Here is a 26,141-nt window from a genome sequence, read left to right on the forward strand (position 1 = left end):
ATGGGAATCAACACAGTGTGACTGACGTTGGCATAAACACAGAAAACTGGATTAAAACAGAAGAGACTCTAGAAATACACCTACACTTAATCAGTCAACTGATCTTTGACCAAGGTACCAATTAATGGGGAAGAGAAAGTCTTCTGAACATATTATTCTGGAAAAACTGCCTACCTACAGGGGAAAAATATTTAACCTCAACCAATACTTCCCAAAAATTAATCCAAAATAGCTCATAAACCTAAAAACAAAGCTACCACCATAAAATATCTGGAAAGAAACACAGTATTTTCACAACTATGGGGTTCTCACACAGGACCCAGAAAACACTAATATAAAAGAAAGTACCGATAAAATAAGACTCCATCACACTCAGAACTTTTGCTCACTAAAAGCTTCTGTCAAGACAAGGAACAGACAAGCTTGGAACTGGGAAAAACATCTTTAATATATACATTCTATATGACAGAACTTGTATTATATATGTGTGTGTTATGGTATATAAGTCTGTACTTATAACCTAAAATACAGTAAAATGATAAATATCCATTAAAACTGGCAAATGGCTGTCCTGAACAAATATTTCATAAAAAACGATATGTAAATGGCATATAAGCACATTATAAAGTGCTCAATATCAATAGTCACCAGGAAAATGCAAATTCAAACCACAAGAAGATACTCCAATATGATGAATAAACTGAACACTGATAAAAGAGATGAACAAACTGAAGTTTGATAAGATTGCTGATGGGAGTATAAAATAGTAAACTCATCTCAGAAATTGTTTTATACACCTATCTCTTAATCCCACAATTCCACTTGTAGGTATTCAGCCAAGAGAAAATAAAGCATATGTCACAAAAAGACTTGCACAAGAATGCTACTAGTTTTATTTTCTAATAGTTGAAAATTGAAAAAAAAAAACTTTTCCACAATAATTACCCATACAATGGATACATATAACATGATGGATAAAACTTAAAAACATTAATCAAAACAAGCCAGGTACAAAAGAGTCCATACTACATATCCCTATTTATTTGAAAATCTAGAACAAAGTTAATTTTACAGTGAAAGAAATTAGAGCAGTGGTTGCAGGTGTGGAAAGGAGGAAACAACAGGATGGAAGGAGAAGGGGCATAAGAGGTCTTTCTGGGGTGATGGAAATCATGAATTACATGGACATCAATTGTCAAAAGTATGAAACTGTACACTTAACAGCTATGTATCTCACTATATGTAAACTATACCTTTGCTTCCTATACAAAAGGAAAACAATAACCAAAAATGAAAATTCTATCTTCTTACTCTCTATCCACCCTCAAGAACAATACTTTTCAACCTTGTGTATCATATGCATAAGAATCACCTGGACTCTATTCCTAACTCACTGAACCAAAATTCTGGGATGGGGGTGGGGTCTGGAACTCTACACAGTATTTTAAACAAGAGATCCATACAATTCTCATGCTCAGGACAGTTTGAGAAGCACTATTATAAAAGTATGTAAGAAAGAAAAAGATACAAGAGATTTAATCATATAAATTAAGTAATTAGTGCTGTACATATCATGAACTATACATAAAGTTGTCACTGAAGTGCTAAGATGGTATTTAAGTTATGATACCATCTCTGTTCAGGTTCAGTTTTATACCTACATGCTTTAAGGATTTTTTCCAAAGGCAAATTTTAGTCCTTAATCTAACTTCTCTAATTTCTTACTATCTCAATTTAAATTGCTACAGTTTGGGTTTTAAATGTCCCCCAAAGGCCCATGTGTTAAGTGCTTGGTCCCCAAGGTGGCACTACTGGAGACAGTGCAAGTTTTCAGCAGTGGGGACTTGGAGGAGGTCCTTATGTCATTGACAGTGCCCTGAAGGGGAGCCAAGAGACCTTGGTCTTTTCCTCTTTCTAGTTTTCTGGTCATGAGATGAGTGGTTTTACTCTGCCTCACCACAAGCCCATGCAATGGGTCAACCCAACATGGACCGAAACCTCCAAAACCTTGTGCCAAAAGAAACCTCTTCTCTTTGTAAGCTGCTTATCTCAAGTGGTTCATTACAGTGATGGAAAGCTGACTAACGGCCTTCAATCATCTACTCTTATTAACACACCAACTCAAACTATTCATTTCTGGATACAGAATCCTTTTCACCAGTTCCTTTGCTTTTTTCCTTAATGCTCTAATCTCTTGATACTGTTTTCCCTACCTCTTATATTCCTACTTTTCACTGCACAGCCTTGTCTTTCCCCCTTTAAAGCTGAACCAAAAACTCATCTTTTCCATTAAGTACTCAACCACCTAACTTTACATTCTTTCTGCATTCCCCTCAGCACTTGAAGATCTTGCTCCTAATGGATGTACTTATTTTACCGAAACTGGACATATCTTAATGACTCACCAACTCCATCCCATAGCTTAGAGAGATCCTTGCAACCCTCTTCAAGGTTCTTCCGCTTAAGCTATTTTTATTTTTCCCTCTTTGAGCTGCCAGAGACTTAAGCTCTAAGGAGCTAAATGAGTAGGAGGGAAAGAGGCAAAAAAAGCTGGTGGCTTAGGGATACTCTGTTAGAAAGAAGCCTTCAAGCTTTAGTCTCTGTTCAGACGACCTCATCAGCCCAAGGAAGCAAACAGGGATTCCGGCAAGAAATTACAGGTAGAAATAAAGATTATTCCGCAAAGGAGTTCCTGTATTATTACTGGAAGGCAAGGCAGGCAGCAAAGGCAGGAAGCAAAACCCCAACTGACACGCCCTTACAAAGATCCTAAAATATTTCTACCTCTTTGGTAGCAAGTATTTTTACACATGAAAAGTCTGATTTTCATACCTCCTTATATTCTTTGCAAGCCCAGGTGGTAGAATTTTGGTGGCAATAGCTAAGAGGTAAGTATTTTAAAATACACTGTTGAACTAAGTGTCAGCAGTGCCAGTTACCTTTTCTTCTGAATGCATTATCATTCAGAAGTTGTCATTATTCATCCAATTTCATGATTTCCAAGTGTGAACTATATGCCTTCTAAATCATATCTAAAATCCCTAATTGTCTCCTGATCTCAACCTCCATGTGGTCATGTCGTCATTTACATAAAAGGCATAATTACTCATCTGAATGTGAATTGAATTCAGTACTCACCCTCTCCTAAACTTGTACTTCTTATCCTACTGCTACTGCCTTAGTCTCATTTTCAACTTCTATCACCTCCAATACTAATCAAGTCTGGAGACTTAAACTTGTAAATTTCTCCGAAACTAGAGGTCTTGTTTCCATCTGCACTACAAATTCCTTAATTCAGAGAGTCATACAATCTCCTTCCTGATCTAGGGCAGAGTTTTAAATGGCATCCCTGACTGTGAACTACCGGCTAGAGGCCAGAGAAAATGGCCTCATTCACTCACCTTGTCATATGTATTTTGTGCCCAGTAATTGTATGGTGAGTTAATGTCTCCAATTTCTTTTTCTCCATACTCTTCTCTTTATTACTGCTATGGTCAATATTCTAAAACATAAAACTGTATATGTCATTTCCCCATACATAAAACTAAATACAACTCCAACTCCTAGTATGGTATATAAAACACTCTACAACTTGTTCCCTTTCTACCTTGATTCCAGGCTGATTTTCTAATTTTCTTTTGCACTCCTTCAGAAAGATTAGACTTCACCCTTTTCCTTATACACACTAGGCCCTTTCATTTTTAATAATCCAGAACAAATAGTAACTCAGTCCAGCTTATTTTATTTTTAAAAGCACCCTTACACTATTTAAAGCCATTAGCTAAACCTGTAAAGAAGTAATGAGTGAAGAAACAATCCAACAATACAGCCATCTCTCAATTAGCCTATTTTCATGGCCTTTATAACACAGTCAGTGTAGACTAAATGGAAAAATGAGTGAAATGCTTCAACTACCTGCTGAGTTCCTTACTATAAGTTAATGTTAAAATTCTTAGGTTACAGAATTACCTATGACAGGCACAAAGTGAACTATAATTCAATTTTCTTCACATTTCTCTTTTCATCTTTCATCTTTAATATCTCCCTTCCCCACTTGTCTTTCCCCTTCAACTTTCTTTTCTCTTTCAGCCACCTGTTTTCTTATTTCTTCCCCATTCCTAGCCCTCCCTTCACGCCCTCCACCCTTCCCTATTTACAAAGACTTTATTTCCATTTTTTCCATTTCTCATCATTTTTCCTTTCCCTTCTTTCCTTTCCCCTGCCCCTCCCAATACCCCTGCCCCTTTGGACCTTTTCTTCCTATTTTACATTATCGATTATTCATTGTAACCATTGGTACATTTTAGGTATACAATATAATGACATTCATCATTGGAAATTTGCACCTTTACATAGTCTCTCTTGGTTCTTATTTTTCACCCTTGCCCAGCCCTCCCTTCAACCCCTCCACTCCTCCCTATTTACAAAGATTTTGTTCCTATTTTTCCATTTTCTCATATTAATCCCATTCCCTTCTATCCTTTCCCCTAGCCCTCCCACTTCCTTCCCCTTTGCCCCTTTTCTTCCTATTTCACATTAGATGTTATACTTTTTAGTCCTTATTTACACTTTGTTTCTCACACCAGAGAAACTATTTGGTATTTATACATGTGTGTCCTATTTATTTCACTTAAGAGTATTCCCTCAATGTGCATCCACTTAGCTATAAATGTCTCTAATTTCTCATTTTTTATGGCTGAGTAGTACTCCATTTAATAAAAAAACCACATTTTCTTTATCCAGTCTCCAGTTGATGGGCATTTGGGCTGTTTCCAAGTTTTAGCTATTACAAACTGTGCTGCTATGAACATGGGTGCACATATATCACTGTGGTATGATTCTTTTAATTCTTTGGGGAAGATCCCCAGCAGTGGAATAGCGGGGTCAAATGGGACTTCCAGTCCTAGTTCCTTGAGGTATCTCCATACTGATTTCCACAGTGGTTGCACCAGTCTACACTCCCACCAGCAGTGGAGCAGGGTTCCTCTTTCCCCACAGCCCCGCTAGCATTTGTTATTGGTTGATTTCATGATAGCAGCCATTCTTTCTGGGGTGAGGCGGAATCTCAGCGTTGTTTTCATTTCCATCTCTCAAATGACCATCTCTCGAATGAACATTTTTTCATATGTTTATTTGCTATTTCTACTTCTTTGTCTGAGAAATGTCTGTTCATTTCAGATGCCCATTTTTGGACTGGGTCTTTAAATTTGAGAGGTCTGATCTTTTTAAGTTCTTTATAGATTTGAGATAGTAGACCTTTGCCTGAGGAAGGGCAGGTGAAGATTTTTTCCCACATTGTGGGTTGTCTCACAGCCACCTGTTTTCATAGCATCTTCACTGTCCACCCTTTACAAGGATATTGGCATTTCTTTTTCTTTCTTTTTTTTTTTTTTCGTACCGGAGATAGAACTCAGGTCCTTGCACTTGTGCAGCAGGCGGCAAAACCACTGAGCTAAATCCCCGGCCTCACATTCGTATTTCTCTATCACTCTCATTCACATGGCATTTAAAATTTAGCAACCATTTTCATATATCCTTACTCACCTGCAGTCCTTAAAAACTCATTTTCTGCATTCTAAAATCAGCAAATATTATATATGTACTTGGTAACTATATTTTATATCCATGTTGGAGAAAATGAAGTTCAAAAAGGTTAAATGATTCATCTAATATGCTGCTATTTCCTCTGCCTCAAAACCCCACAACTCTTCTTCACTTGCTCATCTCTCAAGACATATCTCAAGTATTCCTCCACTCTAAGAACAAAACGTGATGTCTGTTTCAATACTATCCTAATGTTTTTTACTTTGCTATTTTATTCCACTAGAAAAATCTAGGTCTTTGGACTGCTACTATTGTGATCTTTTCTACTAAACACTATTTTCCTTGTTAATTAATGTCATCTTTATTAATGAACATTAATGATCCAGCATTAAGACAAGAGGTGAAATGTTTTATGAGCAACCACAACTGACTTACCAATCTCAAAGGATAAAACTAAACATCAATAAGTTTCTTTTATAAAGAACTTAAAGTATGCCTCTAAATCTCCTCAAAGTATTTAGATATCATCCTTGTAATGACATCTAAAGCAGAACACAGCAAGGATTTAAAGGTACTGTACTTCATATGCTCTAAACTATTACAAGTTTTAAGAGCTGCCTAATATCCTGGGAAATGTCCAGGATTAACAATCAAAAGACTAGAGCCTTAGTCCCAAATCCACCACATACTGGCTGACTTGGGAAAGTTGCTTACCATACCTGAATCAAATTTCCTCTTCTACAAAACTGGATGTCCCCTACATTTCATAGCTGTTAACGAGAATTAAATTTTAAAATGGCTATAAATCACTTAGCTGGAACATAACAGTTAAAAAATGGTCACCCTTTTTATAATTAACCTTACATAAAACACAAGTTTTATTTTCAGAATTGTGCCCAACAATCCTCAGCAAACTCTTAGAATTTCTGTTCAGCAGCAACTACAACAAATACCTTCAAGGAAGGCATCTCTCAAACTCCTGGATCCCTTCCTGGGTCACAACTCAGGTACTATAAATACAACTTGGAATATCTTCTCCTAAATGCATTATCTCATTCTGTGCCACATGAAAACTCATCAAAGGATGTTCCTGTAGTTTTTCTCTTGTTGACTTGGCTTTTAATTACCTGGAACAGCACATGAAGTCAGCTACAAAGCCGGCAACTTTCACTGACAGAATGTCTTTTAAATCACTTATAAAAATATTAAATATAACTAGTCCTAGTCTGATTACCTGAAGGGTAATAGGCTTAGACTGCTGACTCAGGTAAACAGCCAAAGTCAAAGAGTAAATAATTAGATAAACTGGCTCCCCTTTGGTGTCATGCGTATTTTAACCCTTAAGAAGGTACGTGGACTTCCTCTAACAGATCATATTTAACGTTTAGTGAATTAATCCTTTAGGTTTAGAATATACCTTAGACCCTTGCTATCAGAAGAGGGTTGGTTCCAGGACACCCAACCTCACCAAGACATGAAAATTTGTACATGCTCAGGTCTTTTAGTATTTGCATATTAATTCATGACATCCTCCCATATACTATATAAACAGTATGTAAATAGTTGTTGTATGTATTGTCCGGGGGAACAATGACAAGAAAAATGGTCTGTACATGATCAGTAGTGATGAAATTTTTTTCCAAGGACAGTAGATTCAATCTGAGGTTGCTTGAATCCATAACTGAAGACTGTACATGCATATGCACAGGACAAAATGCAACTGGAGAAGGGCTAGATGATTGAAGTTTATGTAGTATCCTAACTACAGAAAAAGGATTGGGGCTTCTGAGTGGACGCAGTAACAAGCCCTGAGAGGGAGGGAGGACCGCACAGCTATTAACAGGTGTTAGGCAGATAAGGTCTCTCAGGTAACAGGAGCTTTCTGGGGCAATCCCTGGCTGGGGAAGTGTAGACCTTTAATCTCTCTTCCTGTGATGTGATCTTTCCTAGCCCCCTCTTTAGGCAGATAAACTTGCATTCATTGTTTACTAATGTCAATCTTCTTTGTAGGTGTAAATTTATTTGACAAAAGAACAACTCTTCAGAACTATTCCAGTAGCTGCAGTTTATCTGAACAGCCATCTTGAAATATGCTAAAGAAGTATTATATTTTGGGGTGGCAACATATTAAAACCAGTGGAAATATATTCTCACTATACTGTATCTCATAATAGTGTCATAGCCTCTCTCAAATCATTCATTAGAATTTTTCACCTACACTTTAAGGCAGGCAACTAATTTTCACTTAAACTACAGTACTTACAAATTTGTCCAATATTAACATGAGTCAACTATCGACCCTAACTACTCTTTCAAAATTACTTTTGCTCTAATCAAATCTAATGAAAAAATGAGTCACCGTTGGTTATATTTTAATATGACATGGTATTTTTGATGTCTTCTAAAATCATTATTAAATAAGTAGACTACGGAATAGACCTGAAGAAAGTGTCTGCATGTCTTGGTTCTACAAAATTTCCTAAAAGCCTATCATGAATCCAATGACTGATAAAAAATAGGAGAGCTGGTCACTTTCCAAACATCAACACTCTATATAAGTAAAATAAGAATATGGCCCTAGAAACTTTTTCTGGTGGTGGTCCCAGGGATTGAACCCACTGCCTCGCACTTGAGGCAAGCACTCTACCTCTAGCTACAATCCCAGTTCAACCGCAGAAACTTCTGAGGACTCCATGTAACTTAGTTTCATTGTAAGCAGCAGGGCAAAATGGAGCTTTAAAGGTTAGAATTTTTTCTTTAGAATCTAGGGCTCCAGACTTCCTCTGGCCTAGATAGAGAGATCCACCACCCCCTCCTCTCCTCTGTCCAGAGCAATGGATAAAATATAAGATGCTGGCTCCAAGAGTCAGGGTTTCCTTTCCACGGGGAAGGAAGGGAAGGATGAAGTAAGCCTAGAGTTGTCTATTCTCTCTTTGTATTCCCTCTCCCCTCTGTTTCTTACTTTTATAAAAAGCCCTTGCATACCTGGACACAGGTATGGTGGTGATCTGTGGCATCTCCTCAAAGCTAGCTTTGAATAAAGCCTCCTTCCTTTTCACCTTGCCTCCAGTGAGGGGGTTGCGGGGTGGGGGGGGGGAGGTGTAAAGACCTCAGCTGTCAGTAATACTGTTATCATCACCTTAGACTGAGTTGACCCATTTACTTATACATGAAGAACCACCAATGACATGCATGTCTGAGATCTAAAATAATAATAAGACTCTACTACTAACATAATAAATGTTTTGGAGCTATAACTTGTTTCTATTTTAATCCCACATGGACTCACTTCAATGAAACTCTAAAAAGGCAATTAAAAGACAGTGGAATACATTTTTAAAAAATAATTACTGTTCAAAGAAAAGAGCCTAAAAAAGGTAAGGTTTTAAGTGATAGATAAGAAATTAAGAATTGGGGATGTAGCTCAGTAGCACTTGCTGAGTACACAGAAAGCCATGGGTTCCATCCTCAGTACCACAAAAACTAAAAAGTTAAAAAAATAAAACCACATCGTCATAATATTAGTTGAATCTGGGTTACAGAAAATTAGAACGTTGCTATAAAATTGGAGTTGCACAAATTTAACCACTAAAACCTAACAATTTAATGTATAGTCACTAAAACAGTCATTTGATAGAAAACAAGATTCAAGGATTTTCTCATGGTTCCACTGGCAGAAATCAGTTGCAGTCAATAACAGGCCTTATAAATTCCTGATTTCCTTACCTAAGCTTAACTAGTAGGCCTCTAAAACTCAATGAATTTTAACTAGAATATCTGCAAATCAATAACTAGCATTTTCATTCTAGAATAAAATTTCGACACAGCCCCCAGTGGGATCCAAAGGGGAAGGAAATTCCCCCTTTCTCAAAGTTTGATATTTCACTCTATAAAATGAACTGACAATAGATTAGCAAAAAAAAAGTCATACAAATTTATTATGTAGACGCACACAGGTACCATGCAAAATAGATTCAAAAAAGGGACAGGGCTGGTGGTGTAGCACAGTAGTAGAGCGCTCATGTAGCATGCACAAGGCCCTGGGATCCGTGTCCAGCACTGCAGAAAGAGGGTGTGGGGAGATTAAATATCACTCTGAGCTACAGAAAAGATAGGGACTTAGAAATCTGACAGAGGGGGTTAGGGGGAGGGTGTGGGGGAGGAAATGCACTCATTGCAGATAAATTCTCTCAGGTAAAAGCCTCAGAAAAATATATGACATCCTGTGGCAATCTACAGAAAGAAAGGGGTTATCTGTGATCTTTCTTAGATCCAGACAACGCAAATAAAGTGGCCTCAGAGAATGCATGTTTGCATAGCTATTTATTTCACTAATGCAGATTTTTATCAGCAGACCGAACTCTTCTCCACAAAAGGACAGCTTTTCAGAGCTATTCCCGTGTCTTCCACCACTCTCTGAACAGCCATCTGGAAATATGCCAAAGAGGCACACTTTAGGATGGCACATTTTAATTTCCCACAACACTCAGAAAAAATGGAAATATTATGTCTAACTTGATCTACAGACCTAATTAAGGTTCAAGGTAAGCAGGGGACAGAGAACAAAACATGAGAGCATCATTTTTGCTAAGTGCCCCTAAAGGCAGACAATTATTTGAGGATGAATTTGTCAAGGAATTTGGGGATAGGAGTACTGGGGTTTGAGCTCTGGGCTCTGTATTGATCTTCATCCCAGCCCTGTTCTACTTTTTATTTTGAGATAGGGTCTTGCTAAGTTATCCAGGCAGGTCTCAAACTTTCCCTACTCCTGCCTTAGCCTCCCAGAGTGCTGGGATTACAGGTGCGCATCACCATGCAGTTTATCAGGTAACATCTTTTGTAGCCTGAAAGTGACAGTCTTAACAGTAAGGAAACAAATGAGCATCAAGAGCCTACTTAAATCTAATGAACCACAGGAAATAATTTCTAGTATTTGTTGTGCTCTTACTATTTGCTAGGCACAGTTAATCTTCACCACTATACTAGGAGACAGATGCTTTCAATAACCACACTACAGATGAAGAAGCCTAGATACACAGTGGTTAAAACACTTGCCTGAGATTCATGGTAAGTGGCTGAAATACAAATCTTGTTTTTCTCTAATACAATTAGAACAGAGATTATGTTTTCATAACTACCATGTAAGTCTACTACTCCTCTCTTCAAAAGGTACTAAAACCCATTTTAACATAACAAAACGCCCACACTTAAAATAATTTTCATATAATTCACTATTTAAAGTGTAAGCCCTTTGAGTTATGAAAATCTTTAAAGCAAATAATTTTAGTATAAAAATTATAAAATGCTACCCTAACACTTATCTAATATCTTAATCTACATGACATTTTTTCTCCAATGAGAAAGCTATCAACATTTCCACTTATAATGCAGCATACTGTTTTCAACTTTTATATAAAGGCTCATACAGTTTTATATCATTTCATGTATAAGAGTACTCAAACTTCTCCATTCTTGGAAGGGAACAATATCACAACTAATCCAAAAACCATTTACAGTAGGCACTAGCATGCATACTTTAGAAATAAGCAATGTGAATGTGATAAAAAGGAAAAACTCTGTATCTGCTCACCAATCCTGGCTCCAGTACTAAACAGCAATTTAGTCCCTTCAACTACAGAACTCTGGCCCTTGGTTTCCTGATTTGCAAAATAATAATCTCCATGGCTGAATCTTCGGGCTCTGAAAGAAATGTGACTCATGCACATGTATCTTTTTTCCAAGCTTCCCATTCTTGTTCTGTTTAATACCATTACTTCACAGCCAGTAAGCTTTATTTTACTTTAGTTCTACAACAAGAGAAAAGAGTACAATCCAAACAAGGTGAGAAGTGAAAGCCTTCCTCACATCTGGTTTGTCATATATGATTCTCAAGGTGAGGACTGGGGAAGCCATTACAATATTAAAAAGTGTTAGGTTTCCAGTATCTTAGGCTACTGTTTTGTATTCCAGTACATTCTTTGTAAGGACAAATAGTAAAACTCAAGGACAATAAGGAGGAAAAAATGTAATTATCCATTAGTTACTCAAGGACTAAAAGGCCAACTGAAAACATTAGCACTTTTTCTCAGAAACGTTTTCTTTGGTCAATGAATTAATGGGCAAAATATGAACTAGGAATTTTTTAAAATTTTAAGTACTCCCTAATCAAACAAGCTTTCATTTCATAAACTGTACAGTACTCAGCAAATGTAAGGAATAACATATACAAGATCAAGAAAATATTTAAAAGATTAAAGATCTAACTGTGCAATTCTTAGCATACTCTTCAGGGAAACGAAAACCCTTCATGGACTGCCACCGAAGTGGATTCTGTGGACAGCCACTGTCGGCAGCTAATCCTGGTGTGTCTTGTCTCTGTTCCTAACTCATTCTCAAAAGAGTTATGTAAATGTAAGATTTAAATTAAATTATGCATGTGACATAAGATTTCCAACCGCTAGAAACTCAAGCTGATTTTTTAGTATTACTTTCTAGAGATACTAACCTACTAACATCTCCTTCCTGGTTCGATGCTTAAAGTTAAAATATTTTAAAACCATAAGACATATAGTTCAATTTTGCATGACCTTGTTTAAAAAAAAATCAAAGAAAGCATAGATTTATTAATCTTCTAGAATAAAAGTAAATTATAATTGTACAGTCCATCCTAAACGTTAAGTTGGGAAGTAAACCACCAGTACAGATGGAGAGGGCCCTACAAGAATTCCAAGGTATAGTTATAAAAACTCCCAGCACAACTAGTAAGTGACAGAATACAATCAAACATATACATACAATTTTAAATATAAGATCACTGACAATGTCCAGCAGCGAACCACCTTTCGGTTGGAATGCCAAAAGAAAATCTCAAAACCTCTTCGCGACTCTGATTCCTCAAGCCTTTCAAAGTTCAGGACCAAACCGGGATGTACTGTTCCTTAGCATCCTTTAAATGCAACTCCCTCTACACAAAGTCTCTCCGCTTCAGCTACTCGGATGCCCAAACCCCAGCACCAAAGAATCTTAGGAGAACAAGGAGTTGCAGCAGGGTCTTCCCTGTGCCCGCTCCCACATCCTCTCCTCAGGTTAAATCCCCCGAGGTACCCCAGTCATCGCCAGGCACGCTCCCGGTCGCCCTCCCTCATCTCCCACTGGACCTTTTCTCGTCGACCTTGAGGAACCCTCACATCCAAGCCTCTGGGCCCCAAGTGACTTGGCCGGTGCCTCCTTGCTTGCACCCCGCGCCCTGTCACCACTCCCCCACCCGGATCACGAATGCCCTCCCACTAGCCCGGGGCGACCCCTTCCCCTTAGGTGCCCTACCTTCCTCTGACCAGAAAAGCAATTCTCTTCCTCCGGCCAGAAAAGCAATTCTCCGGAAACGCCGCGGAGCCTACTACGCACCAGCTCCCACTATGAGCGGCGCGGTGTGCAGGGGCTCGGGGCCGGGGGTCCCCGTCCTCTTCCCGGCCGGCCCATCCCGGCCCGAGGCCGGAGCTGCCTGCGCGGGGCGCGGGAGCGCCGGCCGGAGGCGGACTGCGCCGGGCGCGGGCACCGGGCAAGAAGAGGCGGCCGCTAACGGCGCCGGTGGCCGAGCCGGCGACGGAGGGGGTACTCTCCGGCCGCGGCGCACGGGCGGCCTCATCCAGGGCACCTGCGGCCAGGCAGGACGGGCCCCCACGGCGCAGCCACCGAGAGGGCAAGCGAGCCTGTCCACCGGTGCGTCCCGTCCCCTCCGACCGCCCAGCCAGCCTGTCCTCCCTTCCTCCAGACAGAGCCCGGGGACCTCAGCTCCGCCGGATGAGTCCGCCAGGTCCCCACCTCCGGTCCTCCGCTGCCTCCCCCCCTTTACCCTTTCCCCTCCTCCCTCCCATCCCCACCCCCACCCCTACCCCCACCGGAATGAAAAATACCTCCTGGGGAGGGGGCGGAGGCGGGGAGGGGTACGCCTCTTTGAAGGCAGCCTACCGTGACCAATAGCAGGCGGGACTTTGGAGGGGCGGGATTCCCAGCGACCAATCCAGAGGCGTGTAGCTGAAGGCCGAAACGGGAAGGCACGGAGCGAGAGGAGGCCGGCCTGGAAGTCAGCGAGGTCCGGCCACTCGGGTGCGCGCTGTGCGTGGCTGCCATTTTGGAGTCGGGCAGCTGCGACTGTGGCCGGGTCCGGCTTGGGGAAAGGGAGGAGCCAGTCAGGTGGCAGAGAGTCGGTCACGTGGGCTTGAGGGGCGGGGCAAAGCGAGCTGCAGCCCGAGGGGCGGGGGCGGTGGTGGCGAGTCACTGGGGCTGAGAACGGTCACGTGGCTGCGGCTGAGGGCTAGCAGTGGGCTTAGGGTTGGAAGGTCCGCTTGAGGTAGGTTCCCGAACGCTTTGTCCCCTCTTTCAACTCTGAGGAGAACGAGGAAAATGCTGAATGGAAGCCGTGAGTGCTGGGTAGGAAACTGTGAATGAGTCTCCCTAGCTGCCTGCAGCATGGAGCTACCCCGTCACTAAATTCCAAGATCCACGGAAACCGGGCACTTCGTTTAATTCAAGTCTTGCCGCCCCCGCTTCCAGCTGTCTCAAAGATGACTCACAAATCAGAGGGAAGGGTGTTCTGTGTCCTTCGTGTTGCCTGCACTTTACGTGGAATGGCCCCCGCCCTAGAAATGGCTGAAAGGATAGAGGAAGAGAAGCGAGGTTGAGGGATCGTAACACCTGCGGGACTTTCCATCTGGCCTTTTAGAAACGTGGTTGTCTCACAAATTCATCGGCCATATCTTAATCACATTCTAACGCGTAAACTAACAAATTCTTTTACAATCTATTCTCCCTACTAGTCCGTTGAAAGGGCTCCTTCTAAGGATATCAGTGACATCCATATGACCGAGTTCAAAGGTCACTTTGTAGTCTTTATCTTACATGTTCTCTTGGAGTGAATTCTGTGACCTACATTCTTGAAGATTTTTCTTCTCCCCCTTGCTCCACTTTTGCTGACACCATACACCCTCAGATTGTCTTTCTCTTCAGTTAATTTTTCTTAGTCTGCTCTCCGTTGACGCCTTGAAAGAGCCTCAGGATCAGATCCTCAGACCTCTCCTCAGAAGACACATAATCCTCTGGTGCACACTGGATGATCTAACCATTCTGATGTCCCAACAGCTGAATGCACACTTAATGAGATCCAGATCTGCATATATAAATGCCTTTTGGACAGCTGGCTTGCCTATCAACATGGTATGTCCAAAGTGAAATCCCCCTACCCTCGAAAGTCCGCATAATCTATTCCTTCTCTATATTTCCTTTTTTTGAAAATATTACCGTCTACTCACTTATCCAAGGGTGAAACTGGTAATAATTGTCCATCTACTTCCTCACTGATCCAACATCTCCTTATCTGCTATAGTTTGGATCTGGAATGTTCCCCAGGGGCCCATGTGTTAAAAATTTGGGTGCAGCTTGGCAATATTGAGAGGTAGTGGAACCTTTAAAAGGTGAGACGTAGTGGTAGATTTTAGGTTATTGAGGGTGTGCCCTCAAAGTGGATTAAGGGACCTAGTCTCTGTACCGTTTTCTCTTTGGCCTGATAAGAGCAGGTTTACTCCACCTTGAGCTCTCAACATGATGTCCCCTACCCCCACTAAAGACCTAAAAGTCCACCATATCATGAACTGGAAACTCCAAAATTGTAAACTAAAACCTTTTCTCTTGATAAGATGGTTATCACAAGTATTTGTTACAGTGACAGACAACTAACACCTGATCCCTTCTCACTTTATTGTGATTATATTTATTAAATGTCCTTTCCTGTCCACTGCCACCACCTCACTTCTGTCATTTATTCATTAGGCCAATATTTACTAAATACTTTAGTGTTTGCTGGGTATTGTTTGATATACTTGGAATATAGTGGTGAACAAAATGACAAAGTTGCTGAAGGAGGAGAGACAAAATGGTCTATGAATAAATTAACAAAACAAGACAAGTAAGGGGTGATAAGTGTTAATGAAGACAATAAACAGGGAGACCCCTCAGAATCTCCAAAGTTGGTGCCCAGCTCTTCACCACAGTTTCCCTGCCCCATCTTTTGAGCCTCCTTTTCAAAAGAAATTGCTCTGAACCTTTCACCTGGAGTTCTTTGATTCCCTTTCATCTGCTAGGACTTTCCTTTCTTTTTATACTTTTATATTGCAGCTACAAATCCTTCAACTAGATAATAAACTATTTGAGGTCAGGGATCATATCTTACACATCTCTGTGGCCCTTCAGTGCCGCCTTGGCGCAGAATAGGTGTTCACAGATGAGTGAGTGTTAAATGAATTGGTGAGTCCCTTGATACTTAAATCAGGCTACCATAAAAGCATGTCCAGACCAAATCAGCATGGGAAAGCCAGTGCATTCATCAGTCTGATTGTAGTGGCAGTGATACTTGGAGGCAGGGGAGAGGGTTGTGAGTGACATTGCCTGTGTTGGTACCTGGCTTCCAGGCCTGTCATTCCAGGATCCTTTGCACCATCTGTGGCTTCATAAATACTACTTTACTTTACAGGGCCAAGTACATGTGGGCAATTTAAAAGTACTCTTTGTTTCAGATAATGAGCTTCAAGCTCAGGGAACTCTGGGTCAACTACCAGGATAGGTCCTGCAGGAGAAAGTTGCAATTGCCACTTCACTTTGTATTTCCAGGCCCTTGGGTATTGCACCCCAACAGGGAACAGGATGTTGCCAGTTCCATCATAGTCATTGTAATTAAATCCAAGTTCTGGCAAAGGGCTGTACTTAATTATGAAGTATTATTATGGTTTTTATCATTTTTAGGCATCCAACTGCCCAGCCTAGGAAACCATAATAGTAAAACACTGAGAAGCCAGGCTCCTGTCCCAGCTGGCATGAATCAATACCATGCGTATTGGCAGATTCTTTTGGAGCTCCACATCATCAGGATGAGACCTTCTGCCCCCTCTTTTTGGCAAGATAAAATTTTTAAATGAATGGAAAGAGGAAATGTAAAGAAAGACCTTTGCCACCACCTCTGAATCAAATTCCTTTTTTTGTTCATCTCCCTAGAACAGTCTCTTCTCATCTACATATTTATTGCATAAGTCTTTTTCAACTTTATCCTTGACCTTCTCATTTCCTAAATATAATTCTTCAACATCTCCTGAGGATATATGGCACTGAGTTAGTGAAGGTGAGAGTACACAACCCAAGAAAGACTGCTCTTACCTTCAAGAAACTTATATAGACCAAATCATTCAGAAAGCATAGTTAGGTTTGAGAAAGTCTGCCATTTACTGAGCACCTACTCAGTGCCATCCTTAGGATTTTCACTTGTACTCCTCACCACTGTAAGACAGGTTTTATTATCCCCATTTTCTTCAAGGTCACAAAGACTTCATAAATGATAGATCTGAGATTCTAATATAAATACCTAAATTTGGTGAATGTATCCTCATAGTGGATTGTTCCATACTGTAGCTGAATATAAGTATTGGATTTCACCTCTTTCTGTCAAATTAGAAATGGATTTTTCTTTATAAAGTAGATTTTAAGCTGAGCACTGAAAGGACAATTGAGAACTGATGCTGAAGGAATGGTGCCAAATGAGGAGACCAAATTGGCCATAAGCCTAAAATCAATCAATAAGGAAAGATTTCTTTTTCAGAGATGAGTCATGTTATACTCTCCAAGTACATTTATTGCCTCAGCTGCTCCAAATGGGGATGTTGACCCATGTGGTCCTGGGTTGGGTGGTGTGGGCCAAAGGCAGAAGCAGGTGTTTTGGGCAGGGAATAAGTCTTTGCATGCAGAACTCTCCAAATGGAAACACCGTAATAGCACCCCTCAGAAAGTCTCCTGTGCCCCTTCACACTAGGAATTTTAATTCAACTTAGAATTTTTGTTTGTTTCTTTGCTGCTGAGGATTAAATCCTGTGCCTCGTGTTTGCTAGGCAAGTGCTGTACCAGTGACCTCTATCTCCAGTCATCAACTTGGATTTAGATAGAGCCAAAATTTAGATCTCTAGCTCGACCTGACTTTCAAAGTCTAGAGCCACAGTTTTAGCTTTCTGCTTCATATGTAGCCCAGGTGTTACAGAAGGGCATCACAAACCACGCAGGACTCATAGCACATGCTTTCACTAAACTGAAAGGAATCTTCCACCTCCCATCTTTCATTTCCGCCTCAGACTGGTTTTTTTGTACTCTCTGGTTTGGTCGAGGCAATCACCATCTACCAAGACATTTACCCTAGAAGTGTTTTTAGAAGAATCTTTAAACAAAATCTTTTCTCTTTCCCTCTTTTCCACTTCACAACATCAGTGATTCTAATGCACACAAACACTTCTATCCTCCAGACACTTATCTTACTTGCCTGATTAAAACACACACGCACATGCACACGCGTGCGCACACACACACACACACACACACTTTTCTCCACGCTCCAGTTTACCACCAACCTGCCACTCTAATTTCTTTTGAAAACCAAATCTGTCTGTTTTACTGCCCTGCTTTCCTGGACTGTCCAACTGCAGGCAAAATGGCCCTGAACATCTTTGAGTGTTACACTAACCTCCCCTTCTACACTAGTGGGCTCCCTTTATGGAGAATCTTCTATGGATTTTTATCTTTGCCTGCTCTGTGCCTCCTCTTCTGCCACCTAAAAACTCTTCATTTCTCATTGCCTCATTTAAATGAGTTTTCCTTGGTGAAGTCTTTCCAGACCTTTACCATAAAAATAGTCCTCCTCTCTTTAGGGCTTAACTTCGCCCAGCATGTTGCATGTACATTTGTCACACTGAGTAGACAGGATGGTGAAGGAGAACAGGACAGGTGACTCAGGAGACCTCAGTTCAAAAGAAATATTTCATTGGTTATTACCAACGATGCAAGTTGAGGAACATCTCTGAGCTCGTTATTTCACTCAGAGAATTGTAATTTTGAAAATAACTGTACAGTATGTCCCTGACTTACAAACATTCAAGTTGGGAACTTTCACAGATAGAAACAGACCTCAATTATGAACATTCGTAGATACAAATAAACCTTGAAATAGCTCACGTGTCCTCAGGACATTGTCACAGTTGTACTGCTGTGTGCTTCTGTACAGTGAGATAGTGTATAGTAGTATAGTACAGTTGGGGACTTACTGTATTTATGTGCGTGTGTTTGTTTTTTCTATGTTTTACATTGTATATTTGTGTCAAAGGTGTGTAAGACTCACTTTGTTGGACTTACAAACTAATATGACTTACAAACCTTTTCCCAGGACAGAATTAGTTTGTAAGTTGGGAACTTGCTGTAATTACAAAATTGCATATCCTGGTGGATTTTGAGTACCTCCATGCAAAACCAACAGCCGGTTGTGTTCTTGTCCCTCTCCCTAACATTGTGCAAGTGCCTTCCTGCTCTACAGCTTGCTTATGAGGGAAGTTACCATCTTTTGTAGAATCATATTCTCCTAGTTATTCTATCTTAGCCTACTTTCTATAGTGTTTCTTCAAAAGCCAATCATGACATACTCATTTCTTTTTATAATTGTCTATTGCCTTTAAGATTAAGTAGTCATATAACGAGGTCTCTGAAAAAACAAAATAATTTTTTTTGTTTGTTTGAGACAGGGTTTGGCTATGTAGTTTAGGCTAGACTTGAACTCACTGTGTAGTCCAGGCAAGCCTCAAACTTGCAATGATCCTCCTGCCTCATCCTCCCGAGTGCTGGGATTACAGGTGTACACTATCATACCCAGCAAAATCTATCTTTTATCCATGATTAATTTTCAAGTCCCTTACCTACTCAACAGAAACTTTTTAGGACTATTTTTTTCCATTAAGTTTATTGATACATTTTAGATATAAAATACAGTTACATTCATCATTGGGATCTTGTACCTTTACATGATGTATCTTCGTTCTTATTTTTTCCCCTTCCCCTGACCTCCCTTCACCCCCTCCACCCTTCTCTATTTGCAAAGAATTTGTTTCCATTTTTTTTCCTTTTCTCATATCTTTTTCTTTTCCCTTCTTTCCTTTCCCCTACCCCTCCCACTTGCCCTACTCCTTTAGACCTTTTCTTCCTATTACTCAATATCAATTATACATTTTTAAATTATAATATCAAAATTTAGAGGACATTACCACAGATTTTACAGAATTTAAAAGGATATAGAAAGCATATTACAAAAATCCTTTTTGAAATAAATTTGATAACTTCTAAGAAGTACCTTGGAAGACAAATTAATGAAACTGGCTCTGGAGGAAATGTAAAATTTGAATAGCACCTATTAAAGAAAGTATATTCCTAGCTTGAAAACCTACCCATATGACAACAGGCTCATATTCATTTTAACTGATGAATTATATCAAACATTTAAAGCAGAAAAAAGAATGAACACTTCTCCCCTCATTTTAGCAAATCAACATTGTGCTAATACTAAAACTGGATAAAGACAATAGAAGAAAAAAGTATGAATATAGATAAAAATTTGTTTAACAAAACAAACTCCTAGAAGTCAGATCTGGCAGGATGTAGAAAGTAGTTTTGTTATAGGGATGGCAGTGTTGGTTCAGCATTGGAAGATCCACCCCCAAAAGTCATCATTTTAACAGAGGAAAGGAAAAAGCCATATGATCCTGTCACTAGTTGGAGAAAGAGTATTGGACTAAATTCTACAGCTGTTCATGGTAAAAGCTATCAGGAGACTAGAAGTAGAACAGAACCCTCTCAACAGATCAAAGACATGTGCTCCATACTTCCATCAAAAATGCCTCATATGAATGGAAAAGATACAATGCTTTCTCCCTAAGATGGAGAACAAGGGCAGATATACCTACTCTTCATCTGTCCATTAAACTTTGAAACATAGGCCTAAACCAAAATAGTCTGGCAATAAAATGACACAATTAGGGTAGGATTGGCAAGGTAGAAGCAAAATCTTTATATGTGGATGAAATGATCATCCACAGAGAAAATACTAAGAAATCTCTAGGAGCCCCTAGAACTTGTACTTGAATTTAGCAGGATTAGAAAACACAAGGTATATATATAAAAATTCAGGTCTGTGTATACTTGCTATAAATGAAGAATTGGATATTGAAATTTAAAAGTTATGTAGGAGTACAAAGGGCCTAGAAAAGAAAAGAAAAAACAGTGTTGGAAGACATTTATTACCTAATTTTTTTTTTTTTGGTACCAGGGATCAAACTCAGGACCTTGCGCTTGTGAGGCAGGGGGTGGAATCACTGAGCTAAATCTCCAGCCCTTATTACCTAATTTTAAGACTTCCTCTAAAGCTACAGTAATCAAGGTGGTGTTGGTGTAAGGAAAGATGTATAGATCATTGGAATAAAACAGAAAATCTCGAAATAGAACCACACATATATGGTCCACTGAGTTTTGAAAGATTATTTAACGTTAACATTTTATAGAACATAAACTCAACTCAAGAGCAGGGGAAAAGATAGTGGTTTCAGCAAATGATACTAGAACACCTGTTATCTGTATGTAAAAAATTAACCTTGACCCTTTATTTTCATACATAAAGATAACTTGAAAGTATCTATGAGCCTACATATGAAAGACTAAAACTATAAAACTTTCAGAAGAAATTATAAGGGAAAATGTTCATGAATTTAGGGTAGGCAAGAATTTCCTAGGATGCAAAAGACATGCTGTATAAAAGAAAAAAATTGATAAATGAGATTCCATCAAAATTTAGAACTTTAAATGACATCTTTAAGAAAATGAAAAGTAGTCCTTAAACAGACCGTATTTATAATACATATAACCTATGGCCAGAATATATAAAGAACTCTTACAGCTCATTAAAAGACAACCCAATTAAAAAGTAGACACAAGAAGATGATAAATAGCCAGTACAGTACAAGGAAAGGTGTGCAACACTAGAATCAGAAAAATACTAATCAGTACAATAACAAGATTGTATTATACACTCATTAGGGAGGTGAAGTTAAAAGTTTTAAAAGAACAGATATTAGCTTAGGTGTGAACCAGTTAGAACTTTCAAATACTGCTAATGTGAATGTAAAATGATAAAACCATTTTGGAAAACAATATAGAAATTACTTGTATTACTGTTAAGAACCAACAGTTCTATTCTTAAGTTTTTACTTAAGAGGAATGAAATCACGTGTTCACAATAGATTTGAACATGCAAGTTGACTATCCCTTATCTGAAATTCTTGGGACCAGAAGTGCTTTAGATTTTGGTTTGAAATCCACTTGATCTGCAAAGAGGATAGCTACTCCTGCTTTTTTTTCAGGTTCCTGTCACGTGGTGTATTGTTTTTCACCCTTTAACTTTCAGTCTATGAGTTTCTTTTTGAATTAAGTGTGTTTCTTGTACACAGCATATTGTTAGATCTTGCTTCTTGACCTGCCAGTCTATTTCTTTTGAATGGTGAATTGAGACTATTAACATTGATGGTTATAATTGATACATATTAACTTATCATTGCCATGACTTTTTCTTTTTGTTGGATTCTCCCCCTTTGTGTTTAATTTCTGGTCACCCCCAACAGATTCATTCTGCTGGCCTTCCTGGGGTTGTGATCCTCATTGTCTTTTCCTAGGATATTGTCTAAAATTTTTTGGAGTGCCGGTTTGGTATTCATGAAGTTCCTAAGGTGCTCTTTGAAATGAAAGTATCTTATTTTTTCATCAATTTTGAAAGATAATTTTGCAGGATACATCAATCTGTGTTGGAGGATGTTTTCCTTTAGGGCTTGGAATAGGTTGCTCCAAGCTCTTCTTGCCTTGAGGGTTTGCGTTGAGAAGTCTGCTGTGATTCTGATGGACTTTCCTTTGTATGTGATTTGTTTCTTTTCTCTAACTGCTTGTAGAACTTTGTTCTTCTGTTGGGTTTCTGGAATCTTAACAATTATATGTCTATGTGTAGATTTTTTTTTTGATCAAGGCTAGTTGGAGTCCTATATGCCTCACTTATCTGTATGTCAAGTTCTTTTCCCCTCCTTGGGAAGTTTTCTGCCATCACTTCTGTGAAAAGTTTTTTATGTCATCTGCACTCTCTCCTCTTTCTTCATTGACTCTTATCAGTCTTATGTTATTCTTCTTTGCATCGTCTAGCTGCTGCTGGATTGATTTCTCATGGTTCCTTACAATTTTAAAGCAATTTTTCTTTTCCTTGTCACTAATTGCAATCTTATCTTCTATATCTGAAATTCTGTCCTCACATGGGCTCATTCTGCTGCGTAGACTTTCAGTGGAGTTTTTAATCTCCTGGAAATCTGTTTGCAACTGTTTTATGGATTCCATTTATTTCCTATGTTGGGATTCTGTCATGTTCCTCAGCTCCTCTATTTTTTCATCTGTGTCTGCTCTAGATTTATTAATCATGTCTTGCACTATGTGCACAATCTCTGCTGTTATGTGAGAAATTATTTCTGATTTCATTTTTTCCAGATCCTCTTTCATTGCCAGTTCATGGAGTCCAGGTGATTGAGTATTGAGTATCAGAGTGTTCCATCTTGTTTCCCTTTGGGGTTGCTGTAGGTGATCTGGAGGTCTGGTTTTGAGGCTTGTTTATGTGTCTTCTCATTTTGACATGGGGAGGGGGGTGGTGCTGCTGGCGCCCACGCAGCTCACCTCCTCTCTGCTGGGAGAGGTGCTATGGCAGCCTGGGAGCCTCGTCCTGGGTACTGGGATAGGCTCACCTCCTCTGCCCTGGGAGCGGTGCTATGGGGGCTGGGGAGCCTTCTCCTGGGCACTGGGAGCAACTCACCACCTCTGTGCTGGGAGCGGTGGGATAGTGGCCTGGGAGCCTCCTCCTGGATGCTGGGATTGGCTCACCACTTTTGCACTGGGAGCGATGCTATCTTTTTTAGGACTATTATAGGCCCAGCCCTATTCTAAGTACTTGTGTATACAAAGATGTATAAGAGACTTTATAAAACTTAATTATAGTGGAGGTAGTAAACACAAACCAACAGGGATTCTAATCTATTTAGTTAAAAGTTACTCTGAATAGCATAAAACAATGATGTAAGCCTCTCTGGAAGCAGCATTTAAGCATTGATGATAAGAAGGCACTGAAACACAAAATTCAAGTTGAAGAGTGTTTCAGACAGAGAGATCAAAGGCCTTGTGATAGGAACAGGAACTGAAAGAAGGCCAGCATGGTGTGGAGGAAGCCAGGGCTCATGGTAAGGCTTGAAATCAAAAAAGCAGATGGGGGCAAGATCATGTAGGGCTTTGAAGGTCAGGGTAAATAGTTTACATTTTATTCTAACTGTAATAGGAAGATTTTGAAGGCTTTTCATCATATGATTTTATTTGTTTTTTAAACGATCACCTAACTAGAGATGGAGAATGCATTCTAGGGGTAGTAGGAGGGAGATCAGAAGGCAGACCAGTTGCTGGGGTTGAGGCTGCAGGTGCTGGTGGTCTGGGTAGGGTGGTAGCACTGAACATGGCAAAACAGAGTAGATTTCAAGGTATGTTTCCCATGTAGCACTGAATAGTCTTACTCCACTTGATCTTAGCCAAAAGGCCGAGAAGCTATGAATAGTCTTACTCATGGATCTCATGAGGTAAGCAAGGGAAAGCCACTAAAGATGAACAATTAGGTGGCTGAAAGTTCAGCTCATAGAGTACCAGTTCCATAAGCAGATACTGGGCTAGGCTCTAAGAATACAAAACTCAATGAATAAAAGCCAGTCCTTGTTCCTCAAAAAACTCACACACTAGTGGGAAAGATTGCCACATTCCCCAGTAAGTTCTGTGGAATGTTTCAAGCACAATGACAAAACTATGCCCTTGATTCCCTGAGAGCATCAAGAAGAAAACCCTAACCCAGTGTGAACCGGGAGTCCCACTTCTTGAAAACATGACGAGTAAACTTTTTTGGCGTGTATGAATATGCACAGCAATGCACATTCTAGGCAATGCTCTAATTTAACTCTTTATGAGTCAATAAAGCATAATCATTGTCAGCAGTATCTTCTGTGATCTCTGACTTATTTTTTTTAGAGAAGAAGAAAGAGATATAAAAAATTTTAGCCAGGACACTAAAGAGATTGGACAGAGGCAGGGTACTTAGCTAAGGAAAATGGGAATCTGTGTGGTGTGGACTTCTCTTGGACCTGCCTACTTGAACCCACCAACAGTATGCCTTTAGTTGAGCATTGATTCAGGTCTCTATTATTAATCACAACTATAAGGTTTGTGGAATTACCATATGAGATTGGAATAACTTCTCTCAAAAATATATATGTATCTCACAAGTCAAACAAAATACAAAGGTACAGAGTAAAAAGTCTCTTTCCCACTCTCCCACTCTACCCCTCATACTCAGCTCTTACCCACTCTCATCGGTAGAAATAACTAATTACATTGGTTTCTTTGTGTATCCTTCCTGTTTCTTCAAGCAAATACAAGCAATTCTTGTACATTATTTCTTTCCCATTTCTTACAGAAGAGGTAGCATATTGTATCCCCGATCTATTTCTTGCTTTTCCTTTTAGAAATGAATCTTGAAGATTGTTCATATCAGCACAGACAGAGCTTCCTCATTCTTTTAAACAGCTGCACAGCATTACAAAGCAGGATATGCCATAGTTTATTTAACCATTCCCCCTTTTATAGACACTTGAGTTGTTTCCAGTCTTTGCTATTTATTATAAACAGTCCTGTAATGAATAACCTGGCATGTATGTAAGCAAGAATATCCTTAGCATAAATTCCCAGAAGTCTCCCCAACTTTTACAAAACCTTCCCTTGGAATGTTCTAAGGCAATGTGACTGAGTTTCCAAATAAGAACCTCAGCTTTCCAAGGATTAACTTTCACATTCCATTAAGAGTAGTTCCTCATTCTTGGCCTGGAAATTGTATCTTTGTATTTTTTTCCAATAAGGAATTTTTTTTTTACATTTAATCTGCCTCTTCTGCAACTGACAATACTTGGGATGATAGTTAAAGCACAATAAAGGATAAAATTGCTTGATTCTGCCTCAGTTAATGAATTGTAGGCTCTAGAGAATACCTGGATTTTTAAAATTCATCATACAGAACCCTCTCTGGAATGAAATTTCAGACAGAGATGATGAGTTTGGAGTTTGAGAACGTGTAAAATGAACTTTGACCCCTACAGCTCCTAGTGCTACCCTTGGCCCAAGGTCATATACCTTTTGACCTTCTTCTATTAGCATTCCTCCTCATTTCCTTTAGTAATTCTTCATTTTCTCATAGCTGCTTTTAGAAAACAGGCTTACAGACTTGGTGGAGTAGGTAGGCTTTTATAAATGTGCTTTATAGCTGGGCTATGTAGAGTAAATATTTTACTCCTAGTCCATGGGCTTGGGGACAGCAGTGATGTCCCCTTCCCCCATCTCCATGCCTTACAGGTGAAGCATGTGACTGAGGTCTAGACCGTCTTGTATGTCCTAGTCCCCTGGCCACAGTAATTAATTCTAAACCTACTAGAAAAGGTCATCTCTGGATTTGGGCTTAGATGCAAACAGTTCTTGGAGCAGTTTGCATCCATTTTAGGCTCACACGGGGAGAGCTTGCTTAAGAATGAAACTAGCTGGGCATGGTGGCACACACCTATAATCCCAGCACTCTGAGGCAAGAGGATTGCAAG

At 39.7% G+C, this 26,141-nt stretch overlaps 2 protein-coding genes across 4 annotated transcripts in view; one reads left to right on the forward strand and one right to left on the reverse strand.

Moving 5' to 3' along the window:
• The window catches only part of Socs5 (suppressor of cytokine signaling 5), a 67,844-nt gene extending 54,150 nt beyond the window's left edge, over positions 1 to 13,694 (reverse strand). Inside the window, exon 1 of one of the 3 annotated variants that reach the window (XM_021253820.2) lies at positions 13,513 to 13,694. The gene's annotated coding sequence lies outside the window, so the exon portion shown is untranslated. Of the gene's footprint in view, positions 1 to 12,867; positions 13,029 to 13,512 lie in introns of those variants that run through there. The other 2 variants (XM_004839399.3, XM_004839400.4) reach the window with 2 other exon arrangements.
• Positions 12,960 to 26,141, forward strand: part of Pigf (phosphatidylinositol glycan anchor biosynthesis class F) — a 119,097-nt gene continuing 105,915 nt past the window's right edge. Inside the window, exon 1 of the mRNA XM_087216425.1 lies at positions 12,960 to 13,263. Within this exon, the coding sequence (XP_087072551.1) occupies positions 12,960 to 13,263 (304 nt within the window). The remainder of the gene's footprint in view (positions 13,264 to 26,141) is intronic.

Source organism: Heterocephalus glaber, unplaced genomic scaffold (assembly GCF_053883595.1).
Source record: "Heterocephalus glaber isolate CG9 unplaced genomic scaffold, H.glaber_assembly_v1.0 deba00001457, whole genome shotgun sequence".
Taxonomy (NCBI): domain Eukaryota; kingdom Metazoa; phylum Chordata; class Mammalia; order Rodentia; family Bathyergidae; genus Heterocephalus; species Heterocephalus glaber.